General features: G+C 43.6%; 2 protein-coding genes across 2 annotated transcripts; one reads left to right on the top strand and one right to left on the bottom strand.

Moving 5' to 3' along the window:
• Positions 1 to 1,224: 1,224 nt before the first annotated feature.
• znf341 (zinc finger protein 341) lies at positions 1,225 to 10,149 on the bottom strand. Its single transcript, XM_076095425.1, is given in 17 exon segments — positions 1,225 to 2,139; positions 2,571 to 2,641; positions 2,855 to 2,966; positions 3,479 to 3,611; positions 3,714 to 3,810; positions 3,971 to 4,179; positions 4,284 to 4,534; positions 4,772 to 4,955; positions 5,867 to 5,957; positions 6,069 to 6,162; positions 6,529 to 6,712; positions 6,796 to 7,254; positions 7,442 to 7,567; positions 7,569 to 7,589; positions 8,042 to 8,232; positions 8,794 to 8,904; positions 9,698 to 10,149. Coding segments are annotated over 17 exon segments (2,952 nt in total). The 5' UTR covers positions 9,729 to 10,149; the 3' UTR covers positions 1,225 to 1,552.
• On the top strand, positions 9,784 to 18,610 carry e2f1 (E2F transcription factor 1). The gene is made up of 7 exons (XM_076095426.1): positions 9,784 to 11,720; positions 11,983 to 12,082; positions 12,317 to 12,536; positions 12,717 to 12,869; positions 13,010 to 13,124; positions 13,419 to 13,701; positions 14,641 to 18,610. The coding sequence occupies exons 1-7, from the start codon at positions 11,469 to 11,471 to the stop codon at positions 14,880 to 14,882; spliced, it is 1,365 nt and encodes a 454-aa protein (XP_075951541.1). The 5' UTR covers positions 9,784 to 11,468; the 3' UTR covers positions 14,883 to 18,610.
• Positions 18,611 to 20,207: the final 1,597 nt, after the last annotated feature.

Below are 20,207 nucleotides of genomic sequence, written 5' to 3'. Positions count from 1 at the left end.
AGAGTATTGTTTTAATCTTGTTCTGGGTCGATCACAAATTAAAATCCCAGGCATATAGAAGTTGGCAAACGTGTGAATATCATAATTCACTGCTTTTATGTTGTTTCCCAGAATCCTCCATGTGCAACTAAACCACTGTCACTCACCTGTATATGAAAACAACTTGTAAATGGTGTCAATAACAAATTTTTCTTTTCTAAAAGAAAGGTTTAAGAGGTTTATGGTAATGCTATATTTTCTTTTTCCTGTTTAATTGCTGATGTACATGAAAGATGTGTAATATAGAAATTGTCACCTTAATAAATTAAATCAAAAATGTTTGTGCCTTGAATGAATACAACTATATATATGTACTATATACTCTATATATATAGTACATTATAACATCACGTTTGTTAAAATGATCGGTTAAGTTACGTGACGTTCGTAGCTGACAAGCTAGCTAACGTAACCGGGAGCTTAAACATCACATGTTTGTTAATAGTAGTCGTAGCTGACAAGCTAGCTAAGAGCTACCGCTAACGTTAGCTGACAAGCTAGCTAAGAGCTACCGCTAACGTTAGCTGACAAGCTAGCTAACGTTAGCGGCAGCTCGTCTGCCTGCATCCGACCGTAGTTAGCCTTGGAAACTAACTTTGAATGCCTTCACTTTCAAACCTCAGAGGTTGACTAATATCTTAGTGAGATTGTGACGATTTTACAGATGATTTATACTTCATATTATGTCCATAAACGCTCTATAGAGTATTGTGTTTGATCAAGCCATACATTTTCAATGTAATATTAATCTTCAGACTATTTAGTCTATTCTATACATGTTCACACTCGTAGCTTAGGTCTTGTCTTCCAATTTATTTCATTGATTATTCATACATTGTTTCCTTTGAAACAATGTATTATATATAGACCTATTTTGCATGTGTCAATATCAAACCACTAACAGCATACACATATTTGAAATAAATATGTAATAATATAACACATTTAGGCTATTTGTACATCCAGCATTTGGTTATTTCATCATGTTTTCATTATTATTACAAAACTTGGGCTTCTCCAGCAGCTGGAATTGGTCCGGTGACATCATCTACATGATGGATGGTAGAATTCTTGGAAGTTTAAGAAATCACCAACTGAAGTAGAAGTAAACAAGGAAAGCTGAGGGAAAGTTGGTTCAACAACAAAGAACCTTTATATGGACACAAATAAACGTTGAGACACGGGTAACCTTAAAATAATTTACTCTTTGCTCCATAGAATTAGACAAAATGTTTCCGTTGCTTTTGACATTATGACATTTTAAATGAACACTGTGGCTCATCTTGCGCAATGATTGTACACAAGTACATGGAAATGGTCCACTGGTTATTTTGGTAGTATAGATACAACATAACAAACTGTAGACCTACTTACTTTACAGTAAAATCAGTGTATGTAATTTAACGTTTTAATATAAAACAAATGATTTCCCAGACTTAAAAACAAAACAAATTATGGATAGCTTAGTTTGTTTGGTCCATGTCCGGGAAACGTTGCAAGATCGTGCTTAAAACTACAAACATTGCTGCTGCAAACAGTTTTGGTCATTGCTCTGAATGTGATCCAGTACCATAACACCATGTTCCATCCCGTCATCATCCTCCTCCTCATCTTCATCTTCATCCTCCTCCTCCTCCTGTCCTTCAATGCTGGTGATAGTCATTGCAGCCTGACAACCCTCGTCAGCCCTCCTCCCCTCTTCATCTTCCTCCTCTTCCTCTTCCTCCTCCTCCTCCTCCTCCTCGTGTGTTTCCTGCTCTTGGCTGCCCTTTGAGCTGTGGTCATTCTCTCCGTCATCACCGCCCGACATATTTTCTCTTCTCAAGAACCTGCTTCTTCTCCCGTCATCCTCTCCATCCTTCTCCTCTGCCGCTCCCACCAGCTCGTCTCCCTCCGCCTCTCCGGTCCCTCCTTCACTTCCCGTCCCGTTTCCTGCTGCAGGACATTTGTGATCTCTGTAATAGCTCTGTCTGGTGAAGCCCTTGTTGCAGGTGGAGCATCTGAAGCGGTAGTTATCTGTGTGGGACTGCTGATGCTCCAGCATGTGGGCCCTGCGGCTGAACGCCTTCTGACAAAAAAGACACTTGTAGGGTTTGATACCTGGAGGGAAGAGGAGTTCATAAGAATCAATTAAATAAAGTCATTTTGATACTAATAAAGGGTTTACCTCGTTTCATTTTATATGTAACTGCAAACTGAAGTTTCAGTGATACAAACAATTCTCTCTCATTTGAAGCTGCTCTAGACTTCTACACCTAAACATGATATTTCTATCTTTTTATTGAATCTATTGGCCCTGCAAACATGCCCTTATGATGTCCAGTCAAGTCTCAGGTATGACTTCAAAAAAGTCATTCATCCAACAGCAATATTTCCACATCTGGGTGACCACCAATATGTAATGTATTCAATCTGATCACTTATTTGTGGGAAAGGACTTTTTATTATTTCTACAACATCACGACAATGTCACAAGCAATATTCCGTCATCTTTGTTCAGATGAAAATGATTACTGGTAATATTCACTCACCAGAATGTGACAGAATGTGGGCCTTGAGTTTGTCTGGCCTGTTGAATTCTTTGGTGCAGCCCACATGTGTCCTGATGACAAAAAAACACACAAATTGCATTCAATGAAATGAAATAACCTGTAAGACAGTCTAACAGAAAAGCAGAAATGAGGAGGACAAAGGAGAAGAAGGATAGACGTGAGAAAAGTTGAAAGTTGAAAAGGCTTGAATGATGAAAAGAATGAAGTCGGAACAAGGGAAGTTAAATAAGCTAACAGGTCTTGTTTCCACCGGAGAGACTCACCTAAACGGACACTTGTATTTCTTGAAGGGTTCATGGATGAGCATGTGTCGCTTCACTTTGTCCTTCCTGTTGAACGTCGCCTCACAGAGGGAGCATTTGTATGGCTTTTCACCTGGAAAACGGGATCAGCATCAAACTCTCAGCTTTACTTTCATTAACGACTTCTAAATGATGCGATTGACAATCGGGGGCGAATGTCACGGAAGTGTTTCCTCTGGCAAACGTCTCGCATTTGCACATCCTTCCAACGCATTCAAATGCTAACATTGTAGCCAGAGACACATCAGCTTGTTTAATCGGTAGTTTACTCAGGCATTATTATGGTTTTATTGAGCACTTCCTTATTTTAACAATAGTTTATTCCTTCTGTCGCAGCTACATGTTCTGGTGTGACTGGAATAAAGTGCAGAACTGGGTTGTTAGACTAGAAATAAAGCTGCCTGAAGAAACTCAAACAAATCAGCATCAATAGAGAATATACAGCAAGGAGACAGCAAGACTATCAACACATCAACCCTCGACTTAGCTACGGAACCCAGCACAGTGGACCCATGGCTTGGCTTAAAGTCTTCATACAAATAATTGTCAGGGGGACAAAGAATGCTTTCTGAAAGTCTTTCAGACCTGAGTGAATGCGTGTGTGCAGTTTGAGGTAGTGCTCCGTCTTGAAGGCTTTCTTGCAGATCTGGCACTTGAACCTCCCTCCAATGCCGTGAGTGGGGAGGTGGCGTCTGAAGTACCTCTCGCACGGGAAAACCTGCCGGCCAGCAACAGAACGGATCAGACGCTGCGCCGAGGTGTTACAATGTGACATGAAAAGGTAAAAGCCCGGAAGATATTAAGCACGGGACACTCGTACCTTTTGACAGTGGGGGCAGGGAAAGTTGTGCGAGGCAGTCAATAGATGCTGTTCCAGTGCTTCCTGGGTAGAATATCGGCTTTGGCACTTAACACACCTGAGGTGAAATGCAAGAATAAAAAAAAGGGGGGGGGGGGGGGGGGGGGTTTGTTAGGGATAAGAATGATGTACCAACCAACTTCAGGATGCCAGCGTTCTTCCTTCTATTCTGCTATAATTAATACGGAGTCAACACAACTGTGAGCGATCGAGCCGACCTGTAGATGCTGGTTTCCTTGCGTGTGCTCTGCTGCGGGCAGAAGCAGTGGGAGTACTGGTGGACTCCCAGTTCGAACAGCGAGGGGAACACCTTGCTGCAGAGGTGGCAGCGGTAGGTCAGCTGCTCCTGGTGCGTCCTGATGTGCTCCAGGAACTGATCCAACTTATGGAAGGTCTGGGAGCAGGACTTCAACACACACTTGTAAACCTGCGGGGTGAGTGAGCGTGGTTAATACATCTTGTCATGTAAGAAATAAAATCCCCCAAAAAAGGAGACAAAGAAGTAAGCAAACATATGGACTCTGCCCTCACCTGCTCCCCTTTGTGCTGAGTCAGGTGAGACTTGAGCTGGAAGTAGGTCTTAAACTTGCTGGCGCAGAACTGGCACTGGTAGGAGCTGTCTATTACAACTATTTGTTTGGTCTGAGCTTGGCACTGTTGGTCCTGGTTGGACTGCACCTGGATCTGTACCTGAGGATGCCCGTTCTGCGTGGCCTCCCCTCGGCCGCATTCCGGATCAGCCAGAGCCTCAGCCGCACTCTCCTCCAACTCCACCGGAGCTTCTGTAATCAGGCATTGTATCTCGCTGTAAGGGCTGCAGCTGTAAATCTGATGCTGGATCAGTAGCCGTCATTGCTTTTGTAATTAGATCCAGCAATCACGTAGGACACGAAGGCAGCATTTACTGCGGGCTAATGTATAGTTTTAACAAGGTGTACCTAATAATCAGGCGGCTGAGTGTATTGTTCATCAGCATGTTACATATCATAAATATGGTAAACAGATATTATGTATATTACCTGTTTGAACTACCTCTTCCTCTGCTTGTGTTTGACAGTTCTGCTGCTGTGACCCATCCTCCTCTGGTTCACCTTGCTGCTGCTGCAGCTCCCCGCCCGCCTCCTCCTCATTGGACGACACTGGTACCACCTTTACTGTGATTGGTAATCTGGACACTGTGCTGGCCACACCCATAGGCCACACCTTTAAGATAAAGAGTTGTTGTTCTTACTGTGTTGGCACTATGCTGCGTTCACATCTCATGAAAATAATAATCAAAGGACATTCTTTACGATACGTTTTACCATCATGGTAATTAACTATTTTATGCTAAACCCTTCCCCCCCCAGACGGTCATTGTCCAATCATAGCTTAGCAACCGAACGATTTTTCCACGTGTACATGGAGCATACGGAGAGTCTTGAGTATTTCAAGAGCATTTACACTTTGTAGTATTTTCCCACCGTGAGGTGCTGGACACCACCATGTAAGAGTTTAGACTAATGTAGCTGCTCTGGCCTCCTCATTGTCTGAGTTTACACTTCGGCAACCGGCCTTAGCCCCACTTTTGTTTTATCACGATAGTATGTATGTAGCCATCAAGTGAATATAGAACACGGTTCTCTTTTTTTAGTCAGTCAGCTTGTGTGCTTGGCTGTGTTTTTAATCAACTCTTGGAGCTAACGTTAGCTTGATTAGCAAACTAGCTTCACCTGATAAAATCTGCTAGAAACGAGAAGCACGCATTTGTCCACCGCTGTCTGAAATTGAGGACATATTTGTTTAAAAAATGGCTATGAATTCTGCGAGGCAAATCCGTCACTGTTGTAAACTGCATTCATGCCGTAGCTAGAACAGAAAGCTTGACAGGTAATTAATAGGGGCGGGGCTTAGCGAACGGTCAATTGGTACATTTTTGGGGCGAGCGTTGCCTAGAATCTTAGGAGGGTTGGTATTTGTTTGTAAGAATTTGTAAGTTTACGTTTAACCAGAATGTCATGCACATGGTATTTACCAAATTGTGATGAGTTGTGAGGATGATTTTGTCTGGGGGGGGGGGGGGGGGGGGGTTACACACTTTTGAAAAAGAGGTATTACCACAAACTAATCAGAACCTTGTGTGTCTGCATGTGTTTCTTCACGTTGGACTTTTGGGCAAAAGCTCGGCCACAGACGATGCACTGAAACGGTTTCTCTCCTGTGTGACTGTAGAAAGAGAGAATGAGTTACTGGAAGGGAACGGAGAACCTTTTTTTTTCTGGGTGAAAGTCTCTTTTTCAGATGGGTACGGTCTCATCATGCTGGCCAGTAACTCACCTTCTAATGTGCTGCTGAAGATCAAAGTTTTTCGAGAAGATTTTGTCGCAGAAATTACACTTCAGCTTTGGGACTTTTCCTTTCAGCTGCTCTGCTGAGGAGTGAAATTGAGGGAATGAATATTGATCTTACGATCATCTTTATGTGGTCATGAACAGTTTCATTAATCAATCAATACTTTGATTTTAGTTTTTTTAAACTCATTTAACAATAGTAGTATGCATGAATGTGTTTTCCTTAGAGGTGGAAGCTGTGACAGTAGCAGTAGTAGTATTTATAATGTATTAGATCTAATCTAAATGTTTCAAATCATTTTCCTTCATGACGTTTTTTTGTTTTTGTAAAGAGTTTGTGAAAGCACAGAACATCATAAATAGTAAATAAATAAATAGTATTCGGTCCAAAACTTCCTTTCAGAAAAGTCAAACTTGCGACTTTTATTTTTTCCCTTCACACACACCTGTGGCTCCATCCGAGCTTTTTTTGCTGCTCCTGGATCGTTTGGGGATGATGACCTTTTCGAAGTCGTCCAGCTCCGTCAGGTTGGTGGTGATGCTGCAGGTCTTTGTTTTGGCGCCCTGCTTCCCGGGGCTGTAGACGGGAGGGGTCGTGTATGGCTGGCTCTCCACGCACTGACTTGGCACCTGAGGGAGACGCAACGGACTCAGTGCTTCGTCTTCGAACCACAAAGTCTGGAATTAAGTGTCACAAAAAGTGTTCTACTCACTTGTACAGGATGAAAAGGCTGCAGACCCAATGTGTGGATCTCTGCGCCACCGCCCCCACCCATATGGGGCAGTGCGCTGTACACCTGGACCACTGAGTTGCTGTGGCTCGCTGGGACCTGCGAGGAGAGCGGCTGCTGGGCGGGCTGTCCAGCTGGCAGGGGGTGGGCCGGTGTTTGCCCGGAGGGCAGGGGGAGGGAGGAATGCTGCTGCTGTTGCTGCTGCTGCTGTTGTTGTTGTTGTTGTTGTTGTTGTTGTTGTTGCTGCTGCTGCTGTTGTTGTTGTTGTTGTTGTTGTTGTTGCTGCTGTTGCTGCTGCTGCTGCTGTTGTTGCTGCTGTTGTTGCTGCTGCTGTTGCTGCTGTTGTTGTTGCTGCTGCTGGTGATGGTGATGATGATGGTGATGGTGGTGGTGGTGATGCTGCAGGTATGATACACCAGCTGTGTGCATGCTCAGGTTACTCTGCAATACAGCAAGGGAAGCACATAGATTAGATAATAGTGCAGCAAAAAATATACGTACATATTCTATGTACAGTATATTGTACAAAATAGACATTTTCAGCTGCCAGGAATTTGCTCTGGATCGCCTCACACATTTGGTCATTTTGGCGGCTTCAAATCGAACGTGTAATGTTGCGGCGTATTACCTGTACAGGCGTCTGCATGGGGGCCATAGGCTGGTCGGAGGTGAAGGCTGAGATAGCCGACATGAGGACATCGTCGCTGACCAGCACGTTGCCCTGGACCAGAGTGTGTGTCAGAGGGGAGGGGGGGTACCGTGATGTAGGTGGATACCTGATGTGTAAGCGGGGGAGTGTTACGCAAACAGGAGAGTAATAGGAACACACACAAGTGAGAAAGCATGCATGTTGGTGTAGAAATGTATGGTTCTCTTACCCACTTTGCAAAATACTGTCATCTCAGTGGGGAATGATAAATGTGTGCCGTAGTCTCAGAAAGCACAATTAATGTTACTGTATGGTTTTATCTTAACATGTGCCGAGTAATTCTTCTTTTTTCTTCTAATAGTCCTGCTCTCACTGCTTTTACGTACATTCAAACATATTTCTAAGATGCCTTTATTCTTCCTCCTTTGTCTCCACATACACATTAATTTATGACAGGTTACTGCAAGTTCACAGTTAAACTAACAACATATGACTTTACCTACTAAACTGATTCCCCATTCAGTGGCTCAAACTCACTTTTATCAATCACCCACATTAAAACACCCTAACTACCCTCACCTGTCTGTTGGCCGGGGTCTGTGGTCCAGAGCTGATTGAGGGGACCGGTGTGTAGGCATTGGTGGAGGCCAAGGACACTGTGGACAGGGAGGGGACGCTGGACTGGCACTGCTCCCTCTTGTGCATCATGAAGGCCGGCAGAGAATTGAACTGTTTCTTACACTTCCCACACAGGAACACGTCCTCATCATCTGTACGGAGGACAAACATGAGAACGTTTGAGGTATGCCGAGGCGATAATCTCCAGCATGTCATTATCTTGATCAGAAAAAAAAAGCCTCAATGATTACTGCATCATGAAAGCGGGGCAGTGTAGAAACAACACAGCCAGGATCACTCTCTAATCTTGCCGCTCATCCGGGACCAGTTTGCCTTGTGAGACCCGTACCAGGACCTGATACCCTCCAACTGCAGCACAGCTCCCATGGTCACACGGGAGACACAAACCCTTCCGCCACAATGAAGCTCAATTATGAAGGGATTGTTCTATACAGTCATAGCAAAACAGCTGTGCATATTTTAAAAATATGTGACACAAACACAAGTTGCAGTGCCATAACATCAGGGAGATAAAGGTAAGCGCTGTAAGTGAACAAGTATTAATTGCTGCATGTGACTAGCCGAGTAAATAAATTAATCCAAATATAAGTGCATAAAAAAAACAAAAAACTTTTGTTTTTTTAAATTCTTCATTCTATAGTTGATTGTTTGGTTTGAACTCAGCTGTCATTTGCTGTATCTGCTGTACATACCCATAGACTGTATGGTGGACGTCCCGGAGACATTCTGATTGTTCGGGTCAGGAACTCCACCTTGGCCGTCCAGCAGAGACTGGACCGCCAACACGGTCTGGTTGTCCATGCCTGAGGAGGAAGAAGAGGAGGGTGGAGAATCATGTAATAAATCCCATGCTGCAAAAAAAGCTCCATCTGTATTCTAGGCACGTAATGCTTGTATGTTTCACTAAAACTATGAAAATATGAAGATGGAAGGGAAGACTTGCTTCTTGTTAATGTACATTTTTCAACAGGAAGCATCTCTTCGCTCACAGTCTGGTTGACCTTCCGATGTAACATGAAAGAATAGTGCATGTTTTAAGTCAAGATGACCATCTTTGTATCGTGTTTCCTCCAACTACTTCAGCTCTACTTATGCTGTATTGACCTTATGATGTATTTAGGGAAACAAATCTATACAAATCTAATTATAATAATAAATACTTCAGGAAACTAATATGGGTCGCTGTAAATTCATTATCGACTAACACAGACACAGTATTAGCCCTTATAGAAGGCCTACTATAGCAACAATACAGTGTTGTCATCAAAAGGGCCTCCTGCTAAAATGTCAAATATGCAGTCTGAATAGCAAGAGGGGAACACATCATTGTATGGCCTGGCTGCAGTATAATTAAAACGACTCACAGTCGTAAGTTGTCCTTAAGGTCTGAGCAACAATCAATCTGTGTGTTTGTTTACAGTCAGTCACTCCCCCCTCTGGTATGTTTTCATTGTTATAACTAAACTAGACGCATTCATGTCGTTTTAAAGTTACTTGTATTCACATCGAAACGGTCCTGGTGTATTGGCCTTGTTTAAAACTCACTCGCGTTTCATTCTAGCTGTAATTACGTGGTTACTAACAAATTATGCCTACCTTCAAGCACTTCAAATATTGCTTGCGCCATCTTGCAGCTCCTCTTTCTGCGCGATAGGCGCTCGACTAGCAGGGGCTGCCTGTTGAGGTGCGCCCCCTCGATCACAGGAAACACTCAGACAAAGTATTTGGAGGCAAACGTTTTCCTAATAAATGTTCGCAAAGGACAGACGGGGGTTTAGCAAATACTTACCGACAGGAGGAAGAGCTTGTTTGTTTGTCTGAGGCCATCAAGACATCACGGTTAAGGTTTTTGCGTCACTCCAAATAACATTTTCTCACGTGTCACTTAGTTAAATAGTGTGCGACACACTTGAGTTTTGACTAATGTCAGTCACAATAGTTTTAATGGGAAACATTTTACGCTTACGTGTTAGCAATTAAGATAAGATAACAAAACTAACGTGACGGTAGTACGTTTGTTTTTTGTGGGACTTGAATGCATCTTCGTATCGATGAATCTCCGCTCGATAAAATGACAGACAACAGTTTCCACCAATCAGAGACCGTCTGTCCCGCCCCATGGAAAGTGCTGCTTTTCGACCAATGGTAACCGTCGCATTGAAGCACGTGCCGATTTCGCGGCAAAAAGATTTCGCGCGAAAACTGTCCGAGTCTTGTTTAGATGTAGATCAGCTGGGACAATAACAACAATAACAGCCGTTAACGGGGTCGGAACGGCGCTTTTATAAATGGACCGCGCCCGGTGTGAGCAACCGACGGACTGGCGGCTGCTGTTTTAAAGAAACGCTTTTATTTCACCGGTTTATTCCTTACATTTCCAGTTTTGTCCGACTGCTTCCTGCGTGCCCCAACAAAACGAGGGGGATAAAGAATTTCGGCTAATAACTCAGCTAGCATGCTAATCCGCCCTATATTTTCATATGTAACGATATCGCGTTATACTCCGCTGAGCTAACTGTCGCTTCATCACGTGTACTCCCAAAAATGCGTTTGTACTTGTGGTGATGTGGTTTGCATCGCAGATATTTTATTTCGATAGCTCACTTCTGGAGTGCTGCTATAAAGTTTTAATAGCCATTTAACAGACTCCCGTCTGAGGTGTAAGGATACATTATGTTTTATTGACTTAAATAGCTAGTTTGTGGGCTGCACTTGGTTGTTTGTGAACTTGTGTCGGTCTTTGTTGTGAGGACACGAGCTAGCTGTGTTAGCAGGGCTGGTCGTTGTGTTAAGGGCAGTGTGGCCAGGCCTCGCGGCTCTACTGTCACGTTACTGACAGGAGAGATGAAAACAAAAGATTAGCTTGCTAGCTCGCTAACCCGCAGCGTTTACAGCAGCCACGGCCGAATTCGCGACTCTTTCTTTGCTAACATATCAGCGGCTGAGCCCCGAGGCTTCGAGCTGGAATGTTTTGGTGTTTAGCAATAGTCTTTTATTGGCCAAATTTCCTGTTTGGCAGAACATCCTGTGCTGCCGTTTCACCACCAGCCCAATATTGTTTTTTCAGCAGTTAGCTTACAATAGGTTATCATTTACGTTTAAGTGATATTGTTGTTTATAATGCATTTGTAGTTTTTTTAAATTTATTTTATAAGCAATAAGATGTACAATAGGGAAAGGGTAACTTTTTAAAGACATGTCCAAGCTGCCTGTAAACGCCTGCAAGCAAACTTTCAAACGGTTTCATCATTGTTCCTTAAATTCACGGACTACAGCAAATCCAAGTGGGTGTTGATACTCAAACTTGCAGCACCTCAGCTCAACCCCTGAAGTCCAGTGAAGAGGGTTACCCCGGGGACACACCGCAATGTCAGAGACTCTGATAACAGGGCAGACATCGGAGGATCTGTTGGCTGACTTTGAGACTCTGCTGAACTCTGGGGGCATCGACCTGAGCGAGAACCACCAGATAGTGATCATCACCAGCCCCAGCAATGAGGGACTCAACCCGGCCGTCGCCCCCACCAGCACGGGGGAGATCCTGCTGTTCGCCACGCCGCAGGGCCCTGTCGACGTGGGGACCCAGGACAAGAGACGACCAGCTCTGGGAAGACCTCCGGTAAGGTGGTGGTGGTGGTGGGGGGGGGGGGGGGGGAGAAGACGAGGAGAAGACGAGGAGATGTGCTTAAATATATTATGTTGAGTTGTTTCCGCGAACGTGCTTCTACACACATGACAAAGCTGTGTAAGTCCATCCACCCGTTGCTCCAAGACACTGCTTTTCGTTCAGCAGTGGCTTTCATTTATTCAGTAGTTTTCACTTCCCTCTTCTTAATACATAGTAATTACATCATCGTTACACCCATTTTGTATCTCTTCAGGTAAAGAGGAAGTTGGACCTGGACAGTGACCATCAGTACGTCAGCACAACTCGACCGTCCATAGGCCAAGCACCACCCTCCACACCTGCTCCTCCCAGAGGTACACACACACACTCACACACTTTCAGCTTGATCCACTGATTTTTCAGAAGCAATACGTGAGCACTACATCCATATAACTCTATTCAAATCCTATAATAGAGTTAATTCCTTGGAAGTTTTACGTGAAGTTTAGTGTGAAAAGCTTTAAAAAAGTAGCACACAAACATTTCTCCAAATTGTGGCTGAAAGCAGAATTTTTTTTTTAACCCACGTGTGCGCCCTTTCTTTCCAGTTCCTCGAACCACGACGGAGAAGTCCCGCTACGACACCTCCTTGAACCTGACCACCAAGCGCTTTCTGAACCTGTTGTCCCAGTCGGCTGACGGCGTGGTGGATCTGAACTGGGCCTCGCAGGTCTTGGACGTCCAGAAGAGACGCATCTACGACATCACCAATGTCCTGGAGGGAATTCAGCTCATCTCCAAGAAGTCCAAGAACAACATCCAATGGCTGTGAGTGTGAATAGAGAATACATTCCACTACATGAAATTGGTGTTTGAAACATAGACAATTGAAACACTACAAGCGCGAATACAAGCACATAAAAAAGTGGCTGGTATGTTGTGTTTGTGGTCCATAAACATCTTCTTTTTTTTCCCCTCTTAATATTTACATGCTGTCTTCCCCTGCAGTGGTAATCGCGTTGATGCGGCGTTGGTTTCCCGCCATAAGGAGTTGCAGAGAGAGGTGTGTGACCTCACAGACGCTGAGGAGCAGCTGGACGAGCTCATTTCCAAATGCAACCTACAGCTCCGACTGCTCACAGAGGACCCGCCGAACAAGAAATATCCTTTCGACCACTTTAAGTGACTATTTCAATTTAGCCAGCGAAGCGTTTTATTTATTTTTTTTAAGACCGTGTTGCAGTCTTGGAATGCCCCCCACATGCTGCTGTGTTGTATTCCTTCACCGTTGTGTTCGTCACGCTGGGCTACGTGCGCTGCCAGGACTTGAAGAAGTCCTTCGATTCCCCGGACCAGCTGGTCATGGTGATCAGAGCGCCACCAGAGACCCAGATGCAAGTTTCAGAACCCAGCAAGGTAACGAGCCTTGGAATGTTTAAAGGGCCTCAGGATTTCTGCGAATGCGAAAAACGAGGGACGGAATCTCGGATTTTGAAATCCAAAATGCGGCTGCAATTTGAGGGAGTTAGTCATCCAAAAAACGGAGGAATTCGACAATAACGGCTACATTTAATTCCATTTATTTTGCAATTTAGAGCACTTTATTCTACACTTTCTTTGATTTAAAACAGTGCAATGTTGAGTTACATCAAATTCATTGATTATCATTAAATGTTAAGTTAGTGAAAACGTCTTCTCTTCGTCTCTCAGGGTTACCAGGTGTCGCTGAAGAGCACACGTGGTGCGATTGACGTCTTCCTCTGTCCAGAGGACAGCTCCGGTGTCTGCAGCCCCGTGACAGGAAGCAGTCCCTCCAGTCCCGATGCCGACCCATCCCTGGTCCCGCCTCCCACACAACCCACGGACCAGTCGCAAGCCAGAACCTCTGCAGCGGAACTAGACGAGGGTTCGTCGTCGCCAGCGTCCACGTCCTCCACCGTGACGGCAGCCTCCCAGCAGGACCCCTCATCACTGGTGTTAGGTGGCGACGCAGGTGAGTGTTCATGTTTCTCAGTAAATAAATGTACATTTATTGAATTTCCTCAATTACAATTAAAAAGTATCAATAGACGCCACTCAAGTCACTCTGAGAGTTGAGAATCTACCACAAGGTTGGCGGTTCGATCCCCGGCTCCTACTGTCTGCGTGTCCCCTTGATCGAGGTGCTTAACCTCAACTTGTTCCCAGGGTGCAGCAAACTACTGCTCCTAAAATGCATGTATGTACCTATATGTACAGTACATGAAGACTCTTAATAAAGTTTACATTCCATAGTCCATCCAACCCCAGTTGGGTACAGGTGCAGGCCAAAATAAAAACGTTTTAAGCGAGAGCACACGGTGTTGGTCATGTACAGTTGGTGGTTAAACATTTGGGATGAAGCATCGCGCTGTGGAGAGTGTGTTCCACTTAAGAAGTGGAAGCTAGTTAGCCTAGCATGCTAACCCCAGCGCTGATTCCTACGCTACGTTATTTTGTGTTTATTTCAACTCCTGCTGAGTCGTGTGCAGCTCCTGCACGCTCGGCGTTTTCATGGGTTTAGTTGTTTTTGATTTTCAAAACCAAGTTCAGCAACAGGTTGCCCGGTCACCTCCCCGCTTCTTATGTCGCCAAGCGATTCACGTCACAAAAAGTACGTCTGACGTAACGAAGGGTGTGCTGAAGCCACAGAGCAGGAAAGCTTCAGGCATTACTATTATCGTGAACAATGGTTGTGCTTTATTTGAGTTTCTCAGGAACGCCATGCCAATGAATGTGCATGCACAAGACGGTACCTGAAAACTGCCTCACCTGAATGGCATGCAGCTATTGTTTACATTCTCAACACGTTCATGCACGTTCTGTGTGTTAATTGGCGGATTAGTTATTGATCAAACAAACGTGTACTGTGCTTCCAGTGTTTATTTTTTTGACATTCCACTTTCCGCAACAGAATCGCTGCTGGGAGGCGACCCGTTCTCCGGCCTCGGAGACATGCCCGATTTCGACCTCTCGCCCCTCTCCTCCTCGGACTTCATGAATGCGGATGGCATTCCTCTCCCACTGGACGGTTTCATCAACCTGTCCCCCCCCCACAGTCACGACTACCACTTTGGACTGGAGGACCATGAGGGCATCAGTGAACTGTTTGACTGTGACTTTGGCGATCTATCGCAGGTTTTGGGGGACGGTTAGATGCGGGAGGAGAGGAGGAGCACGTGGGCCTCTAGATTTAGGACTCATCCCCAGCTCCCTGGGGCTTCCAGAAGAGGGCTGGACATCGACATTTTAACGGCAAATATCTGTCGAAAGTCCAAACTTAATGTTTTAATTGTGCGGTTGTGGGGGGGGAAATGATTTGTGTGTCAATTGCCTGTCATCCTCAAAATTCCAAAATCTGTTCCCCAAATTGTACAGCACATTATCACCAGTTATCTTTGGCCGTTTAAACTCTTGGCAAAGACTTTAGCTTTAGCATAGCTATTTAAATTATTTATATGAATGTTATTTTGATAACTTTGTACGTGCGTTGTTTTTGTTTTTTTGTCGTTTGTTATTGATAATCTTTAATCCAGGTGGACTGTGCAGGTGTTTGGACTCATAGGGCTGGTTTCCTTAACACAGATTGGCCTACATCCGATCCATGCGGCTGGTTTTTGTGACGTCTCGGTCTGAACAGGAAAGGTTCGCATCCCGCTGCCGAAGCTGGTTCTGTGAAACCAGCATTTTGAGACGGGGAAGTTTCAGTGCGGGGGGGCTGTTCCAAAAGCGTCTTGTAGCTGTGCTGCAGTTTCACTCTCTCAATACGTTTTTCCCCCCCACAATTATAAGAGGCCATTGCCAGCACAAACGTTTCTCCATCGATGATTAGTTTTATCTTAAACACTGGAATCCTGACCGACTGGTTGCTGCAGCGTCTCTGACGGTCACTCGAGGTATCGCTGGCCCGACCCAATGACTAGCTTTGCTTCTGCTCCACAGGCTCCTCCAGTTGTAATGAATAGCTGAAGGTTCATTTTGAATTTCCCTCCAAACCCGCTGACAAATGTTTTTACGGGGCTGTATATATTTATCTGAGATGGTGGCGCTTCAAATAAATGGTAACCTAAAGGGTTACCATGACTTTTTTTTTTTTTTATATTCATGTTTTTCTTTTTTTCTTCTTCAAAAGACGCATTTCCTCCGGTCGTCTGGAGAAGAAGTCTGGATTCACCGAATGGTGCCTCGAAAGCCATTTTAGAGACTCCACGGTGTGACTAGTGATGTGGTTTGAAGGAGAAGGTCCAGATAGGTTGTGTTGGTGTGCAGGAGAGCAGGTGGTGATAGTCTGCTGCAGTCGTGCTAGTGATTAAGGACTAATACGGGATGTGTTGTTCTCTGTTAGTTAGCTCGGCGTTTAGCCATAGTCTCAGGTGTTCAGAGAGGAGCGGAGTCTTAAATCAACGTTTTTGATGCAAACGTGTGTGAGAGTGTAACCGTGTTCGTTGCGTAGGTTGATGATAGGTTTTAGGTTTAGAAAATTCTTGAAGACAGTGTGTTCTTTTTTTTGTTTTTGTTATTATTTCTAGGGTCAAAGCGAGAGAAGTTCACCAGATGCCTGTAGACTAATGCTCCCGAAAACCGCCCGACTGTTAATGGCATGTGGGGTCCCAGAGCCCTGACGCACAGCTAAAGGACCTCGATGGATCCTCACACACCGTACAATCATTGCATGTTTTCTTAAAAAAGAAAAAAAAAAGCGCATTCAGTGTGGTTTGTTCATCGTTACTTGTGAATCAAATCACAGCTGCGCAGTTGCTTTTCCTCAGTCTAATCGGTGTAGAGCAGCAGTGAGGGGGTTGAGGTGGGAGTGATGGACTCTTGAGAGGACGTGCTGTTATTGTTCAGCGTATGCAGTTCAGAAAGGTAACGTTCATGCCTTAAATCAATGAGCTGGGATATCTTATCTCAGCCCCCGAAAGGGTCGATTCCTGCTTGTTTTTCTGCGATAGTCGCACCAGGCTACGTCTGGACATTACTACCACGTGCATCGATTTTCAGTTGAAATAAGCAGCAAAAGAAACCGACGTTTTCACATCATGCACTCGAGATGGAAAAACTGCTACGCGTCGCTTATCGTCATAGTTAGAAATGTCTGTGTCGAACTTTATTGCTTGTTCTAAGTTATGTAAGTTAACATGTTTGTCTTTTGCATCCCTGAAGTATTGATATGCGTGTGGGTGCATGTAATCGTTTTGTTGAATTTCATATTTATTTAAAAAAAAAAAAAGAAGAAGGAAAAAAAAGTGTTGGGGGCGTGTTCATAGAGAAAATGGTACCGAATTTTACATTTATTTTCTGTCAGGGAGCGACTTTACACCCATATGTTTATTTGGGGAATCCAAGCAAATCATGAAGTTTGTGTAAATGAACTTCATCAGTAGCACCTTGTTATATTTTGCCATGTTTTGTTTTCCTTCTTGGAGAATATATTCGTACCCGTTGTGCATGTGCAACCTTCACATTGGCTAATGATGCATACAAATGTTCAGGACTCCAGTTTGTCGTTTTGACCGAACTGACCACGCGTGCAACTTAATAATTCTTCATACCTTCTCTGTCCACGTCGGTTTTCGATGACGGATATCTCCATGTTGCAGGCAACATTGCTGATCTGAGGTTGCACATGTGTTGTAGTGTAAACCTTGGGTGCCTCAAACTGTCGTGTGACTGTGGGGGGACACCTTCCAGCTACAGTCGTCTTCTACTTCCTTTATCGTCGGTGGAAACCATCAAATCCAGTGCATAATACCCGCTTCTGAAAAAATGTTCAACCGACCGGGTGTTCCAGGCCTCTACAATGGTATTCGTCTCTTGTAACCCTCGGAATGTATCACATGTTTGGTCTTTCTCTGCGCTTTAGCTTCTATCGGCAGCTGAGCTGATCGACGTCGTCGTTGAGTGTCGGCAGTTCATGTCGTCGGCCTGTCATGTTTCGTTTCTCTGCGGGACAAAAGCATCGCCTTGTCGAGGTAAAACTATAATTATTAATGAAAACTCAAATCAGGATTTTGTTTTTGTGTGTGGACGTGGTGAAAGAATGCAATGTTTTCAGGTGTTTTGTGTGTTTTTGTGTCATTTTGTTTGGAAAACAAAGTTAATATTTGCACCAGGGTTGAAATCGAATCACTTTCAGTTAAAAAAACAACTGGGAATCAAAGCATGTATAATTTTCAGAAATAACAGGTCAGGGCTCCTTATGAAAAATATGCCATTTGATCAAAACTACACATCAATATTGCAACATATGATAACTTATGGAAAGTTATTCTTCCATTTCCTTTGTTTTACAAGCATCGTCTTTTCAAAATAAACTAAACTTCACAGGAAACCTCTTGGTCATGTTTAGGTAACAAAATGACTTGGAAGTGACAAATAAATCAACGTCGAATTCTGGTTTCACATGGGACACGAACAGCGGCCTCCAGGGTGAAAGTCAGATTGTTTTTGTATCCAACCTCCTCCCTATGCAGACGATGACACTCTTCATACTTCTGCTTCACGATTAAGGGGGTTACATGCATACTTAACGGACTTGTCATGCGTTGAAGTCACTGCTGGATGCAAAAAAAAAAAAAAAAAAAAAAAGTTTTGCGAGTGCAATTGGCTGACGAATGAAGGAAAGTGAGTTGACTCCAACCCTGTTTCAGTCGCTGTTCAAAGTGCTTTTAAGGGAAACCCGTAGTTAATCCAGCAGTTTAACAATCAATCCGGTTTTTTTTGGGAGTTCTTTGTTTGTTTCGTTTTTTACAATTTTGACGCTACATAGTGGGTAAAAAAACAGCAACACAGATTTGTACTTGTGAATTATTAATGGACCCTGATATGCCCTTTTGTATCATATTTTCTTTGACAAAAATAAAAAATGAACTATTTTGATTTGACCTCTTTGCGCCACATCTTGTCTTTCCGTTGATCTAACCCCCAACACATAGTGTCCCATTTCATCATTCATATTCATTGGTCATAACTTCAGAACGTTGATTGTAATTAAATACCGTAAGCGCTGCAGACATTCCCACAGCGGTGTAACACACTCGTAAGCAATGTGAACACAAAAGGTTATTTTTACCGCTCCATTTAATTGTCGTCTGCAAAGGAACCACCAGGCCTGTAGCAAGAAACATTGGCGTGTGATTCGTTGTGAGTCACTGAAATCAGTGACATTGAACACGTTGTCTTTGCTGCTCCTCATTCCTGCAGTTAGTCTCATCAGTACTGTTGTATACTCAAACAAGTTATGTATTTGTGGACATGTACTACATGTTATTTCATAGTTCTCATTATTGGAGAAGAAATAAGGGCTCAGACTGAGGTATTCACTGCCAGAAGTAACCAGAAAATACACATTTAGATGTCGATATAACTCCTTTTCCATCATTATTCATCACATACATGTAAATACTATCTCACCTATGCAGCTAGAGGGAGCCCTTCACCCAAGACAGCGCAGAGAGGGACAGTCAGGAGGGCATGGTACGTAGTAGTAAAATGTGACCTCACACAGAGGTTGTAATTAATACAAGGCCGTTTTAGGATTGATTTACATTGTGCAGAAGTTTCTGTTTTTCCAGCCACTCTGTATATTTTTGGGGGTATATCATAGAGCTCGTTTTGGCAACTAATTCCTAAGTAATTTAAATCTCGTTCTGTTTAGTGAGGTGGATGTTGTACTTCCAGTCACCTTTAAAAACCTTAAACAACATGTTACATCTTGATTGGTTAATCAATACGATACCTGTTTTCAGCTGTCTGCAAGAAATTGAAAACATTTACATATTTCCCAAAATATCCAACAGTTCTTCTAAATTCAATTTGAATAGTTTTAGTATTATGTCTTGTATTCTTTGGGATTGCTGCCGCTTAAGTGGGAAGTCATATTTACCTAAATCTTTTCAGGATTCATTTGTGGCAGAAATTGGTTTAAAAAGCCGTTCTAACCAGCTAAAAGTGTAGTTTTCTGTTTAACTGGTAAGACCATCGGTATTGCATATTATATATATATATATTTATATATATATTATATTAATTAGAGTCCACCCTTCACCTGCTGGTGCTCTGCAGTTAAAAATATTGCATTAATAATTGTTAAAAAATATTGTTGCAGGGGTTTGGACTGCAGCTTTGTACTACGTGTGCAGAAGATACCACAAGAATGTGGAGAATGTGGATAGCCACAAGTAAAGAGTGAGAGTGTTTACCAGAGTGTAGGTGGATCCTAGGTGTTGCCACATCTTTCCAGAGAAAGGTATGAATGACGTGTTTCCTGATGAACAGGTGTGGCCCAATTATACCCAGCATGCGAACTGTGGCCCTGCCGATTATTTTAAAAGGGCTCACGGTTAAAGATTATTTTTTTAAATTGTCATACAATGGTGGATGGCCACAAGAAGAAAAAAAAAAAAAAGGGTGTGTGATGCTTAGTGGGAAGGTGAAGCCTTCTTGTCATACCTTCAGTCGCTGACAACTCCTGCTGTCAGA

Source organism: Anarhichas minor, unplaced genomic scaffold, assembly GCF_050575085.1.
Source record: "Anarhichas minor isolate MPS153535 unplaced genomic scaffold, ASM5057508v1 ptg000020l, whole genome shotgun sequence".
NCBI classification, from domain to species: domain Eukaryota; kingdom Metazoa; phylum Chordata; class Actinopteri; order Perciformes; family Anarhichadidae; genus Anarhichas; species Anarhichas minor.
This window is presented reverse-complemented; position numbering and strand designations above follow the sequence as displayed.